Source organism: Pseudoliparis swirei, chromosome 9 (assembly GCF_029220125.1).
Source record: "Pseudoliparis swirei isolate HS2019 ecotype Mariana Trench chromosome 9, NWPU_hadal_v1, whole genome shotgun sequence".
NCBI lineage: Eukaryota > Metazoa > Chordata > Actinopteri > Perciformes > Liparidae > Pseudoliparis > Pseudoliparis swirei.
Window position 1 is genome coordinate 21,157,517 of NC_079396.1, and position 22,676 is coordinate 21,180,192.

The 22,676-nt window shown below is 39.6% G+C and overlaps 2 protein-coding genes across 5 annotated transcripts; both read left to right on the forward strand.

Annotated features, from left to right (window-relative positions):
* The first annotated feature begins 4,122 nt into the window (after nt 1–4,122).
* lemd1 (LEM domain containing 1) lies at nt 4,123–16,083 on the forward strand. Of its 4 annotated transcripts, XM_056422744.1 has the most exons (12): nt 4,123–4,160; nt 10,079–10,220; nt 12,447–12,546; nt 12,688–12,834; nt 13,512–13,570; nt 13,804–13,869; nt 13,978–14,133; nt 14,332–14,410; nt 14,541–14,635; nt 14,771–14,860; nt 15,154–15,227; nt 15,384–16,083. In XM_056422744.1, the coding sequence occupies exons 3-12, from the start codon at nt 12,465–12,467 to the stop codon at nt 15,685–15,687; spliced, it is 1,152 nt and encodes a 383-aa protein (XP_056278719.1). In that variant the 5' UTR covers nt 4,123–4,160; nt 10,079–10,220; nt 12,447–12,464; the 3' UTR covers nt 15,688–16,083. The 4 variants fall into 4 exon arrangements, with proteins under 4 accessions (XP_056278719.1, XP_056278717.1, XP_056278716.1 ...); XM_056422742.1 differs by lacking the exons at nt 4,123–4,160; nt 10,079–10,220 and adding an exon at nt 10,923–11,324 and having other exon boundaries at nt 13,822–13,869; XM_056422741.1 differs by lacking the exons at nt 4,123–4,160; nt 10,079–10,220 and adding an exon at nt 10,924–11,324.
* A 229-nt stretch (nt 16,084–16,312) lies between these two features.
* pm20d1.2 (peptidase M20 domain containing 1, tandem duplicate 2) lies at nt 16,313–21,065 on the forward strand. The gene is made up of 13 exons (XM_056422738.1): nt 16,313–16,564; nt 16,681–16,767; nt 17,866–18,101; nt 18,211–18,297; nt 18,400–18,533; nt 18,720–18,839; nt 18,967–19,042; nt 19,139–19,200; nt 19,286–19,364; nt 19,477–19,548; nt 19,640–19,805; nt 19,897–19,996; nt 20,363–21,065. Exons 1-13 carry the CDS (start codon nt 16,345–16,347, stop codon nt 20,490–20,492), a joined length of 1,569 nt encoding a protein of 522 aa, XP_056278713.1. The 5' UTR covers nt 16,313–16,344; the 3' UTR covers nt 20,493–21,065.
* The last annotated feature ends 1,611 nt before the right edge of the window (nt 21,066–22,676 follow it).

Below are 22,676 nucleotides of genomic sequence, written 5' to 3' on the forward strand. Positions count from 1 at the left end.
AACTGATAAGGGAGCACTCTCTATAGGCTAACTCTTTGCATCTAATAAGTAGGAATAAACCAATCTGAAGATGCTAAAGCAGGGACGATGAAGTGATCATACTTCATTTTTTTAACTTATACGAATAATATTGTTGAAAGGACAGCACCACCCCAGTCTGCATATATTTATATTTAATTTGCCAGTTATGCTTTGATGTGGAACTATATGTGGCTTGTAGCACAGAGGGGAGATTTTGTTGGAAAGTTATTGTAACTTTGAGTTTGTGGTTATCTTTGAGACTGCTGATGCGTCACATGAGCTTCAGCTCAACTTTGAAATGTACACTTCCGTTCAAATTTTGGGGTCACTTAGAAATGTCTTTATTTTTCAAAGAAAAGCACTGTTTTTTCAATAAAGATAACATTAATCAAAAATACTAAACATTGTTAATGTGGTAAATGACTATTCTAGGTGGAAACGTCTGGTTTCTAATGAAATATCTCCATAGGTGTATAGAGGCCCATTTCCATCAACTATCACTCCAGTGTTCTAATGGTACATTGTGTTTGCTAATCGCCTTAGAAGACTAATATCTGATTAGAAAACCCTTGTGCAATTATGTTAGCACAGCTGAAAACAGTTATGCTGGTGATATAAGCTATACAACTGGCCTTCCTTTGAGCTTGAAGTTTGAAGAACAAAATTAATACTTCAAATATTAATCATTATTTCTAACCTTGTCAATGTCTTGACTATATTTTCTATTCAATTTTCAATTCATTTGATAAATAAAAGTGAGTTTTCATGGAAGACACGAAATTGTCTGGATGACCCCAAACTTTTGAACGGTAGTGTATTTGTTTGCACAGAACGAGGAGTCTGGAGGAAGTTTCCATCAATAACATTGAAAGTGCATCGGAAAGGAATCTTGTGCTGTGCTGGTGTGAACGGTAGGAAGAATCCCAGCTTGTATCAGTGTTCATACGGCTAGTTTTAGCCCACTTGAAGAATTGTGAATCCATCCTTTAACCAACACAAGTTACATCAGGTTTTAGTAGCTACATGCTGATTTGGTCTTTTCAGAGTGAATTAAAGGGATATCAACAAAAAATACACTTTCCGTGACCATTTAGTCTACATTTTTCTTATAATGTTCATGAAAAAAGGCATGATATTATCGAACAAATATTATCAGCTGTTGCACATTTGTATATAAACACATGATGAAACCCTTGTACTCTGATGTGTGCACATTACGTCTATCAGAATGTCATTTGAGTGCTGAGCCTTATTCTCCAACAGCCCTGGCTTGAATATTATGTGAATACAAGTTTAAGTTCAGTGGAGCGTTGATGCTTATCCAAAGGCTTCAATCAGAAATTCCCACCCTGAATTCCTAAAAGAGCGGCAGCCGGTCACATCTGGAGCCCTCTGCTTCGCTCAGCAAATCCCTACTCTACAATGTGTGAATGGAGCAGACTATTCATCACTGGTATGTTGGATACTTCAATGATCAATGCTGTTAGTCTTATAGTGAATTATTTATCAGAAGCCAATTACTTTTTGGGTTTCGGTATCTACACTTTCTGAAATTTTTGTAATTAATATCATTCCACGGTAGATCACTTCTAAAGGCTGAGCAGGTTTTACGCAGTAAAGCTGGCAGTAAATCAATCCTCCATGTGGGATTTAAGGGTGTAAGGAGGGCTCTGTTTTAAAACGTTACCACACACCCTGCGATGCATCAATTGCCACTCAGGTCCAGCTCGCATGTTTGAACTGTGGGGCTGCAGCTGATGATGACGTTTATTATCAATATTAGAAAGTAGTGATAAAAATGCCAGTTAAAAATCTCACATTGCTTCCTTGATCCAAACAATCGTAAATAAAGTATATATTTCGTAAAAAAAATGACTCAAATAATTGAGTGATTATAGAACTTGCAGAACATTTAAAAAAATCAGATCAACTTTTAATTGTAGCTCTCGTTTATAGTCAATAACCCGACCGCTCCTTTGTGAAAACGCAACTGCAACCTCTTCAATGTCCTATTCAGTTTCCCAATTTACTTTCTCTCTCGACGTTATGCCTAAAAGAAAAGAAGAGTTGCACTCTCTGTGTTCGCATAATCTCATACAAATGATTAATTAGTTTGTATGAATCCTTAAAATGCAGAAAGCTGTTTCGAAGTGGAACACACTTCATCACAGAGATGAGTCTCCCGTACTCTAAAACATGAAATGATACAAACTAAGAAGAAAAGTTTCAAAGTTATTATAAGCCTGAAAGCTCTTTTTCCCCCCAATATATTGCTCCAGCCTGAAAGTAGCTCAAGGCCAATAACAAAGAGACTCAATCAAATTGGTATGATTTCATGTGGAGGTTGCCACTGTAGCAGCTGGTCTTCTCCCTTGTGATTTAGCTCTACTTCTATATGAATCAGTGTCATCTATCCTATCTATTGTGAACTGCTGACGAAACAGTATAATCAGAAGTAGCACAGTAGATTAGTTTAAAGTAAATGTTCTTCCTGAAATGAGTGTGAGAGAGTCCAGAAGGCTTCGTCAACACCTGAATATAAATCCACCACGGTGCCCATTTTCATGGATGAAATGCTTTTGTCAGTAAATCAGCACAGATAATGACTCTAGAGTGTACGACCTTATTGGATTTAATGAAAGGCAAGTGAAAAATCCCCCCCCCCGAAAGGAAAACAGATTTTCTGTTTTGAGCAGTGAACTAGCTTTATTGTACTGAAGATATTTCTGTCAGGGAACGACTCATGCATGCAGCATCTGTCTGGAAAAATATGTTTGTGCACACGCATAAAAAACAACAATGGGCATCTATTCATTTGCATCATGAGACGTGTCTTGCTCCCCCCCCCCCCCATAGACACCCCCTCCCCACCCCGACACAGTTGTAGAGAGCGGAGCAATGATGTGTGTCCGAGTGAAACCTGGTGAATAGTAATGAACCCGGCCTGTGGGTCTATTAGAGAGAGAGAGAGAGGGGGGGGGGGTAAGGAAGGGTGTGTGGGGGGGCAGGAGGAGGAGGAAGAGGAGGATAAACTGTGAGTGAAAACAGGACTTCTCTCGAGCCACTGATGCAGCGGTGAGAAGCACAGGGGTGACTGACAAGAGATGCGGTCGCATGCGTCCTCGTCACCCTCTCCATCAACGCCTTCACCCCGTGGCACCCTGAGGTCAGGACGATGCGATTAACACCCGATAAAAAACCTTCAACAAACTATCTTTCTGTTTTTATTGTGCTTCATCATACAGATGTCATTTACCCCCCACCCCCCTTCCTCAAGTAGACAGGATGAGGAGGAGGTATTAGTAGAGGAAATTGATCGAGGGGGGGGGGGAAAGCTCTCTGTGATTCAGAGAGGGGCAACAGCACCTGCTGTCTTCATCCCAGATTCACCAGGAGGAATAACATGCTGCCTCCACTGCGATAGAAAAACCAGCCCAAACAAAGACGAAGAGACCGTAACCATCCACCCACAGTGCCCGATATACTGTACGTGCAGGGTGACATCGTCTGGGGAGAAAAGCTGTGCATCAATCCAGAATAAAAAATCATCCGTATAGAAGTGAAGGGGATAAGTGACCGGAATATTTAGCAACTGGCTGCAAAGATCAACTAGAGGGCCAGGACTGAAAGGAAGGGAACAAACACAATAGGGAGCCCCCCTACCTCAGCCCCTCTTTTATCCTTTTCCATCCAGGACCCATGGGCACTCTGCCAACTTGGAATCTTAAGAACTCATTCAGCGTAAGCCAAAGAAAGGGACTTGTTTAAATCCTGGACCCATTCTCTCACAGTTTCTTGTCTTCACTTACATTTCCCACGTGAAGAGAGATTTCTGGTTACTGTTTTCTCTGACATTGCATCTGAGGGGGGTATGTGTGTGTGTGGGGGGGGGGGGGGGGGAATGGGGGGGTTCAAGAATTGCCATTCATGCAACGTTTCGTCAGATTCGTAGTTTGAGAGTAGTGTGAGCTCTCTCTCTCTCTCTCTCCCCCCATTCTGCTTTTACTCCCCCTTCCTCCCCACTCTCGCTCTCACAGTAACTCCTCCTCCCCCCACTACCCATTGTCTCACCATACAGTATTAGGCTGAGGGGATGCCATACTCGTTCCAGCGGCGGGACGCAGGAGAGGGACAAGGAGGTAAGAGTATGATTTATAGCTTATGAATACGAGCTGTGCTAAATGCACGTCACCGCTCCTCTCAGAAGTGTAAAGAATGACGATGACAGTGATACTCTGAGCTGTTCATGGGTTGTATGCAGTATTTCATTGTGTGGTTATCTGGAAGGTACTTCGGTGTGTTTGTAATCTGTGAAAAGAGAGCACTGCATCGGATAAGAAAACAGGTGCCACCCCTCTATCTTTATTTTCGAGATTAATGTCTAAATGTCAAATTGTGGAATAGTAGCCCCTTTCTTTATTGTTATAGTTTTGCCTCGACAATTTTTAAGAGATAATATCCACACTCTTCAGTCAAAAAAAACAGAGGAATGTAATAAAATATATTGAAGAAAAGCTAAAGCTAATAAAAACATTTGATTATTTCCTGGAATAAGCTTTGAGCAAAAAAGGGACCATGTACGATGTTTAGGGATGAAAGCTAATCCTCCCTGTGGCTGAGATTCACCTTCTCGTCTGGAAAGAGTCTGACACAGAGGCTTTTACTAATTTATGCTGAGACATGCGTGAGAACAGGCTCCCTGGAGCTCGGAGGCAGTAGTCTTTTTCAAAACCTGGAAAAAGGCTAATCGAGTAAACGCTTTCCCCCATAATGCTCTCTGTCAGAGGTTATGTGAATTGAATATCCACCACATGTGAGACCAATAAGATATAAATCTAAGTGGGTTAACCGCTGGAAAAACACCAACAAAATCACACATTACTTAATTGTGTTTCTGCATCTCTTCAGAAAAAAAGTTTGAAGTCTCAAGAGAAAGTTCGGTCCTCTTGCAAAATAAAAAAATAAAAAAGCCAATTTGAAATGTGGCAACGCCTTGAGAAAAGATGGGAAACTTTATAACAAAGTGTTTTTACAATCTTGAAACAGGTGCACAAAAAAAGACGACCCAGACGTGGTTCTCGGTGCTGGACAGTTGCAGCAGAGTACAGGACGCTTTGTGTGCTCGTTCGGAGAGACAGAGAGAAGAAAAAAAAGAGTGTGTGTCTCAATGGGGCTTTTGTTGTTTGAGTTGGAGACAAGAAACACTGACTGACAAATACCTGGCCCCTCTGTGCCTCAAATATCTCAGCGTTGCACTTGATACAATGTCAACAAATGCCTCCTCTGTCCTCTATAGTAGCCCGGTTTCTCTTTCCACCAGATTCTTTCATGTGTTTATAAGGGCTACTGTTTTTTCGGAGCAGACATCTGGTTGTGCAGATTTGGCCTGCGTTGCTTCGAGATTGCCGAGTCTGCACTCACCGAGGGGTTGAAAAGCACTTCCAACAGTTTAAAATAGTGGTAAACAGCCGGCTGCCTCAGTCCAACTCAGAAAGATATAGTTTATATTAAACTTCTTTATTAAGTTTAAAGAGTTGTGGGAGCATGAATGAAACCCACTAAGTATATTAGTTCTCCTGTGCATTAATTATGCTCGACTCTTTGTTTAAGGAGGTGCAAGAGTTACGCTGCATGGAAATGTTGAAAATGATATCTGCTAAAAGTGTTCCGGTCACCACAGACATAACGACACGATAACAACTGTGAGGCTTGCTGTGACCGGCGGTAGAATACAAAATGCTGAGGTGATGATCTCCTTTGTGCTTGTGGAAGCCGGGCAGAGGATCGCTATACAGAATACGTTATGCAACCGGTTTGGAATTCAGAGACAGAATCCCGTTGATTACCGTTGCACCTATTCCCTGCAGTCTCCAGTTTAAAATGGCATTTTTTAATCAAAGATTATTCTGCAGAGCTCCCTGAGGAGTTGAATAGCTGGCAGCGTTTTGCTGTAAAGCGTCAGACAGGGGTCCATTTATTTGAGTCTGTGCTCTGAGAAATACAATTCCTTCCGTCTCAAGACTAACAAGACAGTTTCATTTTACTCCCCTGGGCCTCAGATGAAGACTTACAGTTTATTGAATTAAATCTGCATGCCAATGTGAGTTTTAAATCCTGAATGCTTTCTGCAGCATGCTTCGGTTTTCTCGCTTTCAGCCTTTCACAGACTGCATCACTCACTGATTTTGTATTATTGTCTCCCAAATGAAACCACAACTGTGTCTTATGGCTTTCTATTCCTATGTGAGTCGTTCTAACATTTCATGTAGGGTTTAAAGCCATTGGACACACGGTGGACAGTCACCCGAGGAAGTGGGTTTGAAGACTTTCACATCCTTTTTCTAAGATGTCTTTGCTAAAGATCTCTGCTATCCGCAAATGTCATTATCCCTCAGCAAGCAAGTCAGGGAACAACATAATCAAAACATATAAAAACAAGTATAATACTTTTTGTTCAATGAAAATGTAGCTTTTCTTTTTTCAGCCCGGCTATTTGGGGCATCTACAATATTATGTGATGATATCAACAACATCTCTGTTGCAGTGGGGAGAATACAGATGTTTTCCTTTTCATAGAAGTTGTGGGATGGAAGTGTCTTTGGATGTCTCAACTCCGTGCATCCAGAGATGTGTTTAATTTATTGACTCTGTGATGATCTACACACCACCTGACATCTAAAAGTGGACATTCAGGCTTGTTTAAGCCTATCCTGCATGTTTTTAAACTTTAACTTTGTATACGTTGTATGACATAAGTACTTTCTCAAAGAGCTTTACATAAACCTACAGATAAATCCACACTGCAAATAATTATACCTACATTATTGCTGGAGATTTCATTTGAATTTATATTCTTTTCCATAAAATCAAATGTTTTTATGTGTTCCTAAAATAATGGGGCAACATAATTCACTACATTGTTGTTATCTGTCGGCCTAACACTTCAAGAAGTTACCACCAAAATCATTCGAGAAAATTATTATCTGCAGCAATTACATCATATCAGTATGTGAAGACTAGCATATTATGCCACAGCTGTGGTATCTATGGGAACAAATATTCAGAGGTGAACAAAAACCTGCTTTCACATTACCTTAGGAGAAATATAAAAATGCCTCAGCTTTTTAAACCAAGAACACTTTTAAATCTACTCTATAATGTTTTTTCTTTCTTTTGTTCCGCTTAATACTGGATCAGTAAACCATCCCTGTGTAGACCAATTAACCCTTGTGTTGCCTTAGGGTCATTTTGACCCGAATCAATATTACACCCTCCCCCCGCTTTAGGATTAATTTGACCCCATTCAATGTTTAATGTCGGTGTTCTTTCGGTAGTCAACAAACAAACATAAAGTGCCTCACACTTAAACTTGGAAAACAATATTAATTCTAATAATTTTCTGGAGGTTTTAATTGCTGGCGTCAAATTGAACCCAAAGGGTAAAATATGTTAGTAAATATAAAGGTAACAGTAGGGTGAAACATTGAATCGGGTCAAAATGACCCAAAGGCGGGGGGAGGGTGTAATATTGATTCGGGACAAAATGACCCTAAGGCAACACAAGGGTTAAGGAGATCCCAATATTTCCTAAATGATAACAGGGATGTTCTGGCTGGGTGAGTTTCAAATTGCTCTGTAGAGTTTTCTTAACAATTAAAAGTAATGTTAATATTCACTTTTACTCAGCAAAAGGCACAAAGCAGCTAAAACACACAGCAGCATATCTATGCGTGTCAGCTGCTATTTTTTTACAACAATGGTGTACATCTCCAATACTGTAGGGGCACAACATTGTGAAAATACCAGTTCTTGCATAATTACGCTGCATGGAAAAATCTAGCAAACAAAAAAATTCAAATTCCAGGTGGACCAATTATTATATTTTAGCCAACAATAAAAACGCATACACTACCGTTCAAAAGTTTGGGGTCATCCAGACAATTTCGTGTCTTCCATGAAAACTCACTTTTATTTATCAAATGAATTGAAAATTGAATAGAAAATATAGTCAAGACATTGACAAGGTTAGAAATAATGATTAATATTTGAAGTATTCATTTTGGTCTTCAAACTTCAACCTCAAAGGAAGGCCAGTTGTATAGCTTATATCACCAGCATAACTGTTTTCAGCTGTGCTAACATAATTGCACAAGGGTTTTCTAATCAGACATTAGTCTTCTAAGGCGATTAGCAAACACAATGTACCATTAGAACACTGGAGTGATAGTTGATGGAAATGGGCCTCTATACACCTCTGGAGATATTTCATTAGAAACCAGACGTTTCCACCTAGAATAGTCATTTACCACATTAACAATGTATAGTGTGTATTTTTGATTAATGTTATCTTTATTGAAAAAACAGTGCTTTTCTTTGAAAAATAAAGACATTTCTAAGTGACCCCAAACTTTTGAACGGCAGTGTACATGTTCACAACTGATGGATCCTAATCAGTCAATGTCAATGCACTCCTACCTCTGGAGGCCCCGACTGATCACACAGTGTTGATCATTCTAAAAACGATACAGTTCAAATTCCCAACAGTAAACAGCACAGTGTGCAATCATGTCTGCTCAACTCAAACTCAAATATCACCGCGAAGCAATGTAAACACCTGCTGTATTGTCATTTCATGAGCAAAAAGATAGCAAAGGCATTTAATTAAGTATTTCTGAGCGGTTTTGTATGAATTGCACCAAAGACAAACAAAATAAACCATATTTGGCTAATTTTGCTTCATCCATTTATGTTTCCACCGGCAATTAGAGGTGTTCAGGGAATACAGTCCTGTGGGAACATCTTATGCCATTTTATTTGGTTGTATTTTCCTTGTATTTTTGCACCTTGAGCACAACAGGAAGGAACTATTTGCTGTGGAAGCTCTCTATAACACTCACTATTATGACCATGTCGATAATGTATTATAAACATACTTTTGATGCATAATAATCTGCTTATAGCACAGTATAATTACAGTTCTAAGCCTGCATGGACTAAAATAAGAATAATAACACATTATAAAGCATTGTATAATCACGTATAAGGCCAAATGTCAAACTACTTTACAGTTGCTGGTAATATAATTCCAAAACTTGTAATATATTAATGCATCATAATCTGACTATAAAGTACTCATAAAAGTAATTGTTGGCATTATATACCATAAAACATGTTTTGTTTGTTTTTGTTTTCGATTTTTTTGTTTTACTTTTAGCAAAAAATAACCACAGAGTAATTCATAATCACATAATAATGCTGTATAACAGTGATAATGAATTATAAAAATGGTATGATGTATTACAACTATAGGAATTATAAATCACTGATCCTTGCCAAAAACACAAAGGTCAGTAAGTGACCTACAATAAAGAAGCATTATGATAAGACGTCATTATAAAATGCTTTATAATGCATTATGATTATTTAAGCATTATGCATATTTCAGAGCTTGTAACTATAATGCTGGAGGCAGACTATAATGCATTATAATTATCTTTATAATAGGGCGGTCTTTGACCAAAGACATTCCCAGTCGACTAACATTCCTGCGTTATTGTCGGCTATATTATTAGTTGAATTTGATCGACAGGCCTGTCAAAACTCAGTTTTTCCACAAAGAATCACAAAAAGCACCACTTTAAAATGTGTGTTTACCAGATATGTGCATATAGGTTTCTTGAAAATAAGTAATTTAGCATCAACAAAGGACTAATTGACTAAATAGCCATGGGCGTCATACGGTTACAGAATTCCCCTTTGCATGTAATCTTATACGTGGTTCTATATCAGGGACCTGCATAATGATAACTGTTGAGAAATAGTCACTATAGTACCAGATGTTAGGGGGTAAGGGTTGATCAGTTTTACTCGATAAAGTCGTCCACACGTCTTCCATAAACATGTTTTTTGTGAAAGACATCTGGTGCAGACCACTGATAAGATCTCTGGAAGCACCAGAGGCCTGTTCCAGGAAGCAGGTTTACTCAGTTGTATCTTAACCGCTGATGATTTTAAGTTTTATAGATAATCTTTTTTTCTTTGTTCAATCTGTTCACAGATGTTAGGAAAGGAACTCCTCACCACCTCGACACGCACTTGGTGGATATCCATCGTTCCAGTAAGAATGCAGCAACACGCACCAGAGAGACGACCACTACACCAACAGCAACCAAAGCCTGGGTCAAGGCTGGAGGTCAACGGTACACATTGAGATTGCTGTGGCTTGGGAGGAGACATTTGCACTGACAATTCAAACTTTCCTAACTTTAAAATGTGGGGTTCCCATGGGCTTTTTTTCTTTCTTTCACTGAATACATTTTGAAATGCCAGAGATGGAACAGCCCAGGTGTAAATAATAACACTTATTTTTTTATTTCAATTAATTAAGTTGCCAGTTGACACTGGGACACTTACTTACTATTCACACAGCAACAAATATCCTATTTAATAATTGTTTTTTTAAAGAAAAACTGTTGTTGTGTAAACAACTAATCCTTACTTTGATCCAAATCGGAAATTAGTAACGCCTGTACTTTTCCCGACTGTGAAATCTAAATGTTTACTAAGCTTAAAATAATTAGAAGTAGACCCAAATTGGACTCGATATCGTTGGATTAAATTACTCTACTTTTTATAATGACAGCTCCGAATTGTAATATTCTAATATGTTCTTCATATTTATATCTATATATATATATATATATATATATATATATATATATATATATATATATATATACACACACACATACACACACGCAGTCTATGATATCACCAAAAAGTAATCAAACATTACACTTTTTTTGAATCATCAAGTAATTAGGAGATATTAATCGAAATGTAATGAACTTCAAAACAAACAAAAACAGCTCCACACACTTTGAGCTCGCGGTGCTTGTCAGAATTGTTGATTTGCTGTCAATCAAGCGGCCGGGAGCAGCTGCTCCTCCCGGCTCAGACAGCCTCTCCTTCCCCGGGCGAGAGGGTTTCTCCGAGTGACGTCAGCTCCGTCGGATTCATCGGTCTCCCGGCAGGTTTTATACAAACATATAAAGAGCGGCCGGTGAAGCCGAACACGTGTTCTTTCCCCGCGTCGTGCTCGTGACATGTCGCTGTTCCTGGAGGACCCCGCTCACCTCTCTAAATCCAGACTGAAATTGGACCTCGTTGCTCACAATGTCGCGCTGCCACCCGCTAAGAGCAGAAAGGAGGTGTATGTGGAGTTGCACTTAAAACACATCCATCAGAAAAACGCAGCGGATTTTTCCAGCGACGAGGATGAGGATCAAGTACAATATGTAGCCGTGAGTAGAACTTTTAGTCTTTTTGCGTCAGAATACATTCTTCTGTAACTTCGGTTACAACTATAAATAAAGTTTTAGCATTGCAAATATATTTCCCCGGACGTCAACAACTGGCCAACTTGCATATGTTGTGTGTTGGATAAACAGGAGTCGCTGTGCATAGTAATAATTTGTAGCCTATAAGAACTGAATTAAAGCGATGCTGCGCATGCGCCGCAGCTGTGGAGGGGTAGGGAGGTGTGGATCTGGGTCACGGCTACCAGACAGCCTGCTGCTGCAGCAGTTTAGGTCCTTGACCACTGAGCCACCAGCTGTAGACTAGGTATAGGTTTACAAGAGGCGGTTCTATAGTTGCAGCCTCGTTAGTACATGTGCTTGACACACCTGTCGCACTCATTTGTAAGTGTGCCAAGAAGAGCACCAGCACTTCAAGTCTGGAGCTAGTTTCTGTGCCATGTGTTGGTGTGGAAAGACATTTAGTCTACTTTTTTATCTCTATCTTTAATAATAAATAAAAGAAAAAATTATTCCCAGATTAAATTGTTCTCATTCCCCAGCAATCTATCTATTAGTTAATATCTGATATGCTAGTGTCGACTAATGATCTCTTCTTCTGTGGTTGTTCACAATAGGTTTACATTACACACACATTTCATTTCATTGCACACATACACACACTTTGCTTTTTGCACACTGTCTATATTTAATATTTTTGTATTTGATTTGTCATTGGTGTTGTGTGTTGTGTATGCATGTGTGTTGTATATGTACATATATATTTTGTTTTGTTTTGTATTTTACTTTGTATACTTCTATATCTTTCATCCCTGTTTCTTATATTTTGTGTTTTGTTTTTTATTCTTGTGTGTTTGGTTTATTGGTGCTGCTACTGTCACCACAAATTTCCCCTTGGGGATTAATAAAGTATATATCTATCTATCTATGTAATAAGTAGAAGATTCATAAAGGGCCGAAATTAGATTAATATGAGCAGTCATGTGAACTGCTCATATTAACCTTTTTTACATATCCCACACCTGGAGGCTGCTGACACCCAAGCTGCAGTCTTTGTCGCGTCTCGAAAAAGCATTCACATTCATTCAGAAAATGGTGTATTACCAGGACGAGGAGGACGCAGAGATGCCCGACCCGAGGGATTTGACTGACGATGACCTCATGGCCGCTCTGCTCGAACACGGGGTTAACGCTGGGCCCATAGTGGGTGAGGTTACATCACGGTCTTGAATTTTTTTTTTTTATTGTTGAAATTAGATTTATTCGATCAATAATTCAGCTTCCCTCTATCTTGTGTTGGTCTGTCTTAAACTTATTGCAATAAATATTGTTTATTTGCCTATGCTAGCTTCCACCAGAGCCGTGTATGAGAAGAAGCTCAGGAAAGTGCTTCAGTCAGATGGACATTGCTGTCTGAACAGAGTAGAGCAAGGTGTCATATACTCCGACAGTGAAGAAGAGGATGAAAATGGGGAACAAGAGGACGAAGAGTCAGGTATGACACGGTTGGATTGTTTTGGTTTTCATGTTTGATATTCCATCCATTCTCATCCGCTTAATCCGGGGTCGGATCACGGTGGCAGCAGACCCAGCATGCTGAGCCAGTCTTCCCTTTCACCCGCAACACTTTCCAGCTCACTGTGGGAGATCCCGAGGCGTTTCCAGGCCAGCTGGGAGATATAATCCCGCCAGCGTCTCCTGGGTCTTCCCCGGGGTCTCCTCCCAGTTGGACGTGCTTGGAAAACCTCTCATTGATTTCCGGCAGAGCACCATGGCCTCAGATTAGGAAGTGTCTGAATGAGCGGGTTTAAGGGGACAAAGGCGACTTTGTGTCGAATTATTACAACATTGCTAAATGTATGCACATATGTCACAGCAAGAAGGTGGAGGAGATCTTTTTAAGGAACTATGACACATTTCAAACTCTGAGTACCCCTAATGGAAGAAAAAGGGCCTCAGAGTAATGTTTCCGAAATAATTGAGTATTCTCAGTGACGTTTTTTGAAGACTAGCTCTATTACAATGGCTAATTTATGGATACACCATTAAATAATATAACATAATGGCTACTTTAGTGTTGACCAAGGGATTGGTTTTGCATTGTATATCAATAGTCTTGGCCTACTTTTTGTACTGCATTTGTATTAGTATTGTTTTCTGTGACTTGGACAGGTTCCGAAGAAGAAGAAGGGAATAAACAGTCGGAGCCAGCACAACCAAGGAGCCGCCAGGTGAGAACAGTGATTTAGACTTCCTGTGTAAATGACGCTGACCACTGAGCTTGCACGATCTATATGCTCTTGCTGTTCAATAGTATCTTTCTATAACTAGCTCCGATTAATATACATCTTTCTTCCAGTGCCTCCTAGTGATTAGAGATGGTGTCTTTAAACTTGTGTTCCAACTGCAACTGTTAATATACTTTGGAGGAAACACTTGCAGTTTTTTGTTGTTGTTTTCACAGGGAGAGTTTTGTTTTCAGAACGGTGGCTTTCTTTACCCGCAGTGCTTTTTGCCCCAATCAAGGCTGGTAAATACGACATATCTTTTGCACAGAATTCTGTCAAAGTGAATTCTCAGGGGGACACTGATGTGTTTTTTTTTTCCTTCCACGTTTGCTCGGGTTGGCCTTTTGTAGCCTGCTCATACTTCGAGAAACGGGGAACTGATTCCCAAGTGGAATTCAGGGAATGCGATAAAATCATTGGAGCGGAGTCGGCCTCGCTGCTCGCAGATTCCCGTAGGAATTAGTAGAGCATCCTCTGTAGATCAACGCTCCGGATTAGGGTCAGAGGTAGGCTTGTTTTATTTCACTTCTCTCATAGATTTTGAATTCTCTGCATTCCTCACTTACACTGTACATTACTTGTGACCTTCCTAAGCCACAAATGGGATGTTTTTGTTTTACATTACTGGGTATTGGTATCTTGCTGGTGTTAAGATCTTCTGATGCATGTTTGTGTTTCTGCTAACATAATCCTAATTCTTGCAGTTTCCATCTGGATCAGTTATGCCCAATGGGGACTCAACAATTTCCTCTCAGGCCTTCAGCATCACTCAAATGGTTGAGGAGGAAAGTTAATCTTATACGTTTTTTTTCAAACCCAGTTTCTGAACTTTAAGAATCATCTTATTTCAAAGGTTGTGAGTTATCACTGCCGCAGTGGTCACTCGGTCATGCACGTTTTCACTTCCAACAACAGATGGAGAGTTCGAGGCCACGCTCCATGAGCATAGACACTGAGGGAGATTTGAATGGGTGCAATGAGCAGGAGCATTGGCCGCGGTCCAACGGGGTCAGTAGTGCTCGCATTATTCAGTCACACTCCAACCTCAAACTTGTGGTGGTCAGAATTGTTGGAGCGGTTCACTGGAGACTGGAGGAAATTCATCCTCTAGAAACCCTAATCTGTTACGTCTCATTTCCTTAGCTGGACATATCAACTCTGAACCAGGACACCATGAAGAACCAGTCCCTGTACTACACCCCCAAGGCTTCCACTTATAATTGTGAAATTAAGGCATATACAACATACATTTTGCTGTTTTTGATGGTGTCGTGTGCATTTCCTACTTCTTTCAAATGTCAGTGTTTATATGTGTAACTGAAACTACAAAACTCATTAACTCAAAAGGTGCTCTTTAAAAAGAAAAGGAATGCTGTAATATTTGTCAGATCACTGGTGATTACATCACAGTTAACCCTTTTTCTTCTTTTCTACCCGACTTGTTCGGCTTCTGTCTCACTGGGACTGAGGCTTATTTATCTTTTTCACTGGTCTACTTTGACCGTAGTTTCTGCTCTCTTTTCTAGCTTTCTCAGGAGCCTGTGAAAGATACTTTCAGGGACAGGCTTACAACCACTAATGCCACGCCCACAAGGATCTAGTAAGTGCCTCACCAACACTATTCCAGTTTTTCAAGTACAAGAAATGTACAGTGATGTTGAATTGTTGAGGGACGCATCTTGCACAATGACACATACCGACGCATACAGCAGTATTGTGACTGTGTTATCAGAACTTGTACTATGTTGTATTTCAGTGCCACTTGTCGGAGACCCATCAAGGGTGCAGCAGGCAGACCTGTTCAGTACATGTACCCTGATACTCCTGCCAGCCCCACGACCTTGGAGAGACGAGAGGTCGAGCACCGCCTTGTGCCAGTCCAGATACAGATTTTGGTCTTCGTCATTGTGGTGTGCCTCTTGTACCTCATTTGTGTTTGTGTTGAGGAAGACCCATTTAGTACATTTGTGGCCTTACTGGACAGTCTAAACCAGGGGTCAGAGAGTGAAGAGGGTATTTTACTTCAGGCTGGGACACCAGCACCCTCTGAACTGGAGTAACCCGGGGGCTCTTTAATGCGCCGCATCGATTTACAGCTGTGACGGTTGCTTTTTGTTGGGTTATGCAAGCCATATAGACCTGATCCTGTGATATGTTCAGGGAGCACATGTTGCTTTTCTATTGATTGTGTGTGTCTTTCTGGGAGCAAACCCAAAAGTCTAGTTTTACTGTGTTGTATGTTCTTGTCAGTGTTGAAACTATTTCTAAAAAACTCAAGAAATGAAGCTAAGACTTCAAGCGATGTTTAAAAACGTATAAATCCTAATGCTATATTTCCTCAACTAAACTGTAATGTTATGTTGCCTTTTCAGAGAATTGGCTCCACTGTATTTATGTGATGCATGTTTTTTGTATATATTTTAACCAAATTTCAATAAAGAATATGTTGCTTTATACTTATGTTAATTCAACTTTAAAAAAAGAATACATGGAGATGTACTCTGGGTAAAAGGGCTTATTTCGCATTATATAATCTTACTAAAATAAATGTATATATAATAATTGCATATAATCTTACTAAAAAATGTCACGAGGAAGATTACAAGTGCAATGCACCGTGGCGCCAGTAGGTTGCTCTCTTTCAACAAACTGAACTGATTCACCCACCGCTGTCTGCACACAGTCTCGGTGAATGAGTTCCGCTGTCACCACAGACCATGACCGACTCGGGGACAAAGTTCAAAATATTCAAGTTTTTAAAGATTATTTTAAGTAGTCTCCTCATTACAGCGCTGCTGTTATTCACCATCGCGTCTATCAGGACGCTCTCCCTGGACGTGAATGTTGGACTGAAGCTCGCGCGTTGGGAAAAGACGAGCAACATCTCGCTCGTCATAGACGACCCCCAGCGAGAGCAGCTCCTCGCGCATTTTAAAGGTAATTTGTCCTTCGCCTGCTCGTCGGTGAAGTTTAACGGAAGAAGCTCGATGCACAGTGTGGACGGTGGCCGGGAAGGGACGCCGTTAACGAGCGTTATCTGTGTGTGTGTGCAGAGGCTATCCGGATCCCCACGGTGTCCTTTTCGGGGGAGGAGAGCAACACCACCGCGCTGCTTGAGTTTGACAGCTTCCTCCGGAAAGGTAACGTTGAATTAAAAAGCCGCAAATTAACGTGCACAAGTGCGAATGATTGTGTGCAGCTAGTTCACGGGGCTAACACAAACATTTAAAGTACTTTACCTCACGTTGATTGTGTCTCTGCCAGCTACAACCGGAGCTAACACGTTAGCTACGTTAGATGTGGTGGACGTGCTTTTAAAAAAAACCAGAATCCCCTTTGCTTCTCTCACATGACTGGTAATGTGTTTATAATCGCACAATAAGGCCCCATTCATGCCATTGCGTTCTTTAAGGAAGGCTTCCAGCCATTTAATATCAAAGTGTGTCCCTCTGATGTTGATGTTTCCGGTGCCAGCAGCCTGACTAACAGCTAATGCTATAGTATTTTCATGTGTTATTTAATTCAGGTTTTCTCACGAGACATTAAGTTTCCATTTAGGCCAAAGAAGACACATTTTAATTTGTATTTATATATATATATATTTTATATTGTATATCTATTTATTTGTATTTTTATGTCTTTATATCTATTATATATATATATATATATAATATATGTATATATGTATAATCTATATATATATATATATATATATGTGTGTGTTACTTTCATTGAGTGACAGAAAATGTAGCTTTTAGTTTTCTTGAAAAATTACTTTTCTATATTAGTTTTTTATTTATTAAATAATTGATTAATCAACTGTTTTCAGCTTTACTTATTGTATAATTAAGTCAGCCATGTAAATAGAATAAGGCTATTAAGAAGAAATTAAAAGTGTATTCTAGCTTTATTTAATGTGTTCCGTTATGGTTGTGTGCTCACAGACGAAGGCGACAGAGGCGGCATTATCATGACTTTTAGTCCCCTGTATGTGTTAAGCACCAAAGATGTAATTTTGCCAAAATGCAACAGATAGCATCTTTTATTGGTTAGACCCATGTTTCAGCCCTCATGCCAAATCACATCTTTGGAGATCTTTGCAGATGTTCACGTTTCCGTAGAGTTACACATTAAGTTATACTCCTTTTAAAAGAAATATAGGCTGAGTATTAAACTGACCTTAATTTGTAAAAAGATGGTGTTCACCGTTTAAGCTTGTACTCTTCTTCCTGTGTCAGCCTTCCCAACAGTTTTCTCTTCAAGCTTGGTTCGTCATGAATTGGTGGCCAACTACAGCCACCTGTTTTGGGTCCCAGGATTGCAGTCTGTCCTGGTGCCATACCTGCTGCTGGCCCACATAGATGTAGTACCTGCCTCAGAATCGGATGGCTGGGAGGCCCCACCATTTTCCGCCAAGGAGATAGATGGCTTCATCTACGGTAGAGGGACCATTGATGACAAAGGCTCTTTAATGGTGCGAGAACATGTTATAGTTTTAAGGACCTTGCCATTACAGAGATGAATTGAATAACTGCTTTTTCATGTGCCAACCAGACTAATCAAACACTATTCATATCTTCCAGGGAATTCTTCAGGCACTGGAGTACTTACTGATAAAAGGCTTTGCTCCACGGAGAGGATTTTACATTGGTCTAGGTCATGATGAAGAAGTACCTAAGATATTCATTAAAATTCGTACTATTTGAAATTACGAACCGAGATACAATTTACACTATTATCAATGTCTTTGTCCTTTTCCTTCTTCTTTAAAGGTCGGTGGATACAAGGGGGCAATGAACATAGTGCGTGTGCTGAAGCAGCGGGGTGTGCAGCTGTCGTTTGTCCTGGACGAGGGCCTGGCTGTACTCGATGGGGTCATCAGTGGTCTTGAAGGACCTGCTGCACTGTGAGAACCTGCTATGCTCTTGTGGACACATGATATTTAGTTTACAGACTTTACATGTTAAAAGCAAATAATCGGATCAAGCCTGTCATCACAACACACTCGCAAGCATAGCATAACATTGCATGTCACCATTAAATTGTATACAATATGATATAGTTGATTAACATTTGGACACTTGCTTTGTAGAATTGGGATAAGTGAAAAGGGTTCGGCTACTGTGAAGCTTAGTGTGTCCATGGTTCCTGGTCACTCCTCAATGCCTCCCAGAGAGTCCAGTATTGGGATCTTGGCTGCAGCAGTCAAAAGGTGATATTCTTCAAATTAAGATTACAAAAATATATATATATATGTTTAGCTACAGTCTACATTTACTTTTTTTGTATCACTCTTCAAACTAAATCTAATACTTTAATTATGTCATGCTATTGCTTAGACTAGAGGAAAACCCTATGCCCAGATTATTTGGTCACGGGCCTGAACGTGGAACATTTGAGCATCTGGCTCACAAGGTAAGAGGAACTAGCTCTGTGTCCATCATTGCCATCACTTTAACAGCATATTACATCTTTAATGTTGTTACACCGTTACTTATTCTTATTTTTCAGTTCGGACTTCCAATGAAGTTCATAATGTCAAATTTGTGGCTGTTTGCCCCACTCTTAGGCAGGTAACTACGTCGTAAAATGAATTTAGCACATTTTCTTCTGATTGTGCCCATTGGAATGATTAATTTATCATGTTTTATGTTACAGGGTACTTGAAAGAAAACCAGACACGAATGCGTTTGTGAGGACAACTACAGCGGTCACCATGTTTAATGCAGGAGTTAAGGTACAGTTATTTATTCTGAAATGTAGGATCACTCACAGGATTTGATTGTGAATTGGATGGCAAGCCTTTCAGTTTTCCTGAGCACAAACTTAAATTCTTTCCCACCACATAGGTGAATATCATCCCGTCCCTCGCTGAAGCTTATGTAAATCTACGAATCCACTCGGCACAGTCCCTCCGAGAGGTAGTCAGCAGTTTGATTCTCCTGTTTGAGAATTCATTATGTATCTTCATGAATATTTTGAGTTAAATTCGATGTTTTCCGTCACGTCGAGGTCCTGGACCTCGTCCGGTCCACAGTGGGGGACCAACGAGTGAAGCTAGAGCTTGTTGATGGATTTGACCCCTTGCCTGTGAGCTCTATGGATGAGACGTCGTTTGGCTACCAAATCATTAAGAAAACTGTGTTGGACGTGTTTCCAACTGTTACAGTGGCTCCAGGTATAATCCAGATGGACTTAATGGTTTAAAAATGCAGTTGGTTCAGTCAAAATATTCAATAACTGTTCTAATCTATTGTTTCTATGTTCAGGTATCTGTATTGGGAACACAGACAGTCGACACTTTAAAGACCTGACGAATGATATTTATCGCTTCGCCCCTATCTGGTTTAAACCCGGTGATGCCCAAAGGTAAGATCTAGTTCGTCTAGTATTGGATAACTATTGTCTTAATAAAGCCTGCTGCAGAGAGAATAATAAACTGCGTTACCAGGGTGATATCTGGCATACTAGGAGGCCAAATGATCCAAAAGAGCTTTCTGCTGTTGGCAACACTTTTAAGTCACACACTTGTACTGTTCAGACTGTTGAACAACTACAATGTTAAGAGTTTTTTGTATGGAAACAACTTTAAACCCAGTTTGCCACTCAGCTTTGGTGATTTAAAAAGCACCCTTATTAAAGGATCCTGCAAGAATAGCGCAAGGAAATTGTATCACGGAAACATATTGTCTCTTCTTTCGATTCCATAAGTTGTTTTTCTTTCTTTTTTTAAAGATTCCATGGCATCAATGAACGGATTTCCAAAAAGAACTACGAGGAGCTTGTCGTATTTTACTTCAGTCTGATTAAAAACTGTGACATTCAGAAGCTCCCTACGCCTCACGGCTCTATCCATGAACTTTAAGGAATAGACGGTATGGATGAACTGCAACACAAAGGTCTGTGTTATTACAAACTGAATAATTATGGGGACATTGAATCAGTGTATTATTGGTCACTACATTTTAAATAAAATTATGTGATCCTGCATGATTCTACATTTTAGAGCCTGACAATTGAATGTTCCATAGTTTAACATTAAAAGACTCTTTTTAATAGTGTTTGATGACAGTAGTGACCTTGTTCTGTTAAAATTAGATCACTTTGTGGACCACTTCTGCATTTGGGATAAGGATTTTACAATTGTATTGTAATGATTTAAAACAATTTAAATCATGATGGTCTAATTTTCTGAGATAACTGATACTTTTTGTTGTTGTGCTGCTAATAAAATTGTTGTACTTGAAATGATGATGCTACATAATTACATTAATCTAAATGAGTGTATGAATACATGTTGGCTGCTGATAACAGAGAATATAAAAATATGCTTCTTTTGTTTAGTTTATGTACTGTCACTGACTGAATCTTTCAAATGAATTGGGATTTGTAAAGGCAAGTTGAATTTGCACACAGAAATAAATAACATTTGATGATGTGCTGGTTGTTGTGTGATATTTAATTGAATTCTTGACATATTACACAATACACAAGCACAATTTCCCCAACATGTATGAAAAAAGAACGCAAGTTAATTTACAGATCTTGTGGGAAGCGGTCTTCCCTTTATTACAATTAACATAAAAAAGAGCTTGACAATAGAGAAAAGCAGGCATCGATGATGGACCTTGACCCATAATTGATAATTATTACATTTTGATGAAGCGCTTCTATCTAAGCACACACTTTTTGAAACATCACCTGTGCATTTAAGGAGGTGAGGTGTTGTACCAGCACATTGGTAGTATTGTGTTGGGTCAGCGGGATGGGCATAAGACATTTTTGTAGAAGAGTTTCCAGATTCTTAAGACTCAGTGGGTAGTAGTAGTTGATGTAGTGGGTGATGTGGTTGTCGGCAACATTGTGGTAGAGGGAGTTGTTGGGGTTGTCGACAACATTGTGGTAGAGGGAGTTGTTGGGGTTGTCGGCAACATTGTGGGAGAGGGAGTTGTTGGGGTTGTCGGCAACATTGTGGTAGAGGGAGTTGTTGTGGTTGCAGGCCAGGAAATCTCTGAACTTGCCAACAACCATAGCTTCCTATTATGTTCACTCGGAAGAGAATGCCAGTTTCACCAAACAATATGACTGAAGAAGAGTTGTCAAAGTGGACTTACCTAAAAGGTGTTGATATTCCACCTATTAACGCTGAAGTTGATTTGTTGATTGGCACAAATGCCTCAAAGTTAATGGAACCATGGTAAGTGATCTCCAGTGGAGGAGAGGCACCATATGCTGCTGGGCTGGGTGAATTGTGGACCTCATCATAGAAACGGTGCAAAGCAGTGTGAGAGTGGCTACCCTGCTGTTACTGTTAATCAGATTTTTGTTGAAATAACTGTTGAGACAATCAAGATGACCTTTTTTTGATAAAATGACAAATTAGATAACTTTGTGGCGCTCTTCCGCATTTTCGATAACCATTTTGCGAAAGTGTTTAATGATTTAAATCTGTTGGTCTAATTTTTTGTTGGGCTGCTAATAATATTGTACCTGAAATTCTAATTTTACATTTAACATTAATTAAATTACGGCATGAATACATTTTGGTTGCTGATAACAAAATATTAAAAGATGCTTCTTTTGGAAGAAATGCTAAATAATGCTGAAGTAATTTGTATTTCCATCCTGGTGATCAAGTAAAGAGGGTTAGAGTTCATTCTAATTCTGTTCTATCACTGACTAAATCTTTAAAATTAATTGGGTTTTGTGAAGGCAAGTTTAATTTGCATTATTTGTAAGAGCATGCAAAGTGACTTACTTATCTGGTATAAAGAAGTCTATGAGAACATTTCCTTAATTCTCACTTGTTGGGGCTATACAAATAAACTGAATTGAATTTATTACCTTTAAGGCAGGGGTCAATAATAAGCGGTCCGAGTACGGACCCAGACAACGATGTCTCCGCACCTCAATATATAACTGATGAATGATTGAGAATTATCACATATTGATGAAGCGCTTCAATTTTAACGAGCACAGCTTAGCCTTTACATCACTTGTTTGGCGGTCCAGGAAATACACCGACCAGTTGCATGCATTGTAAATCATC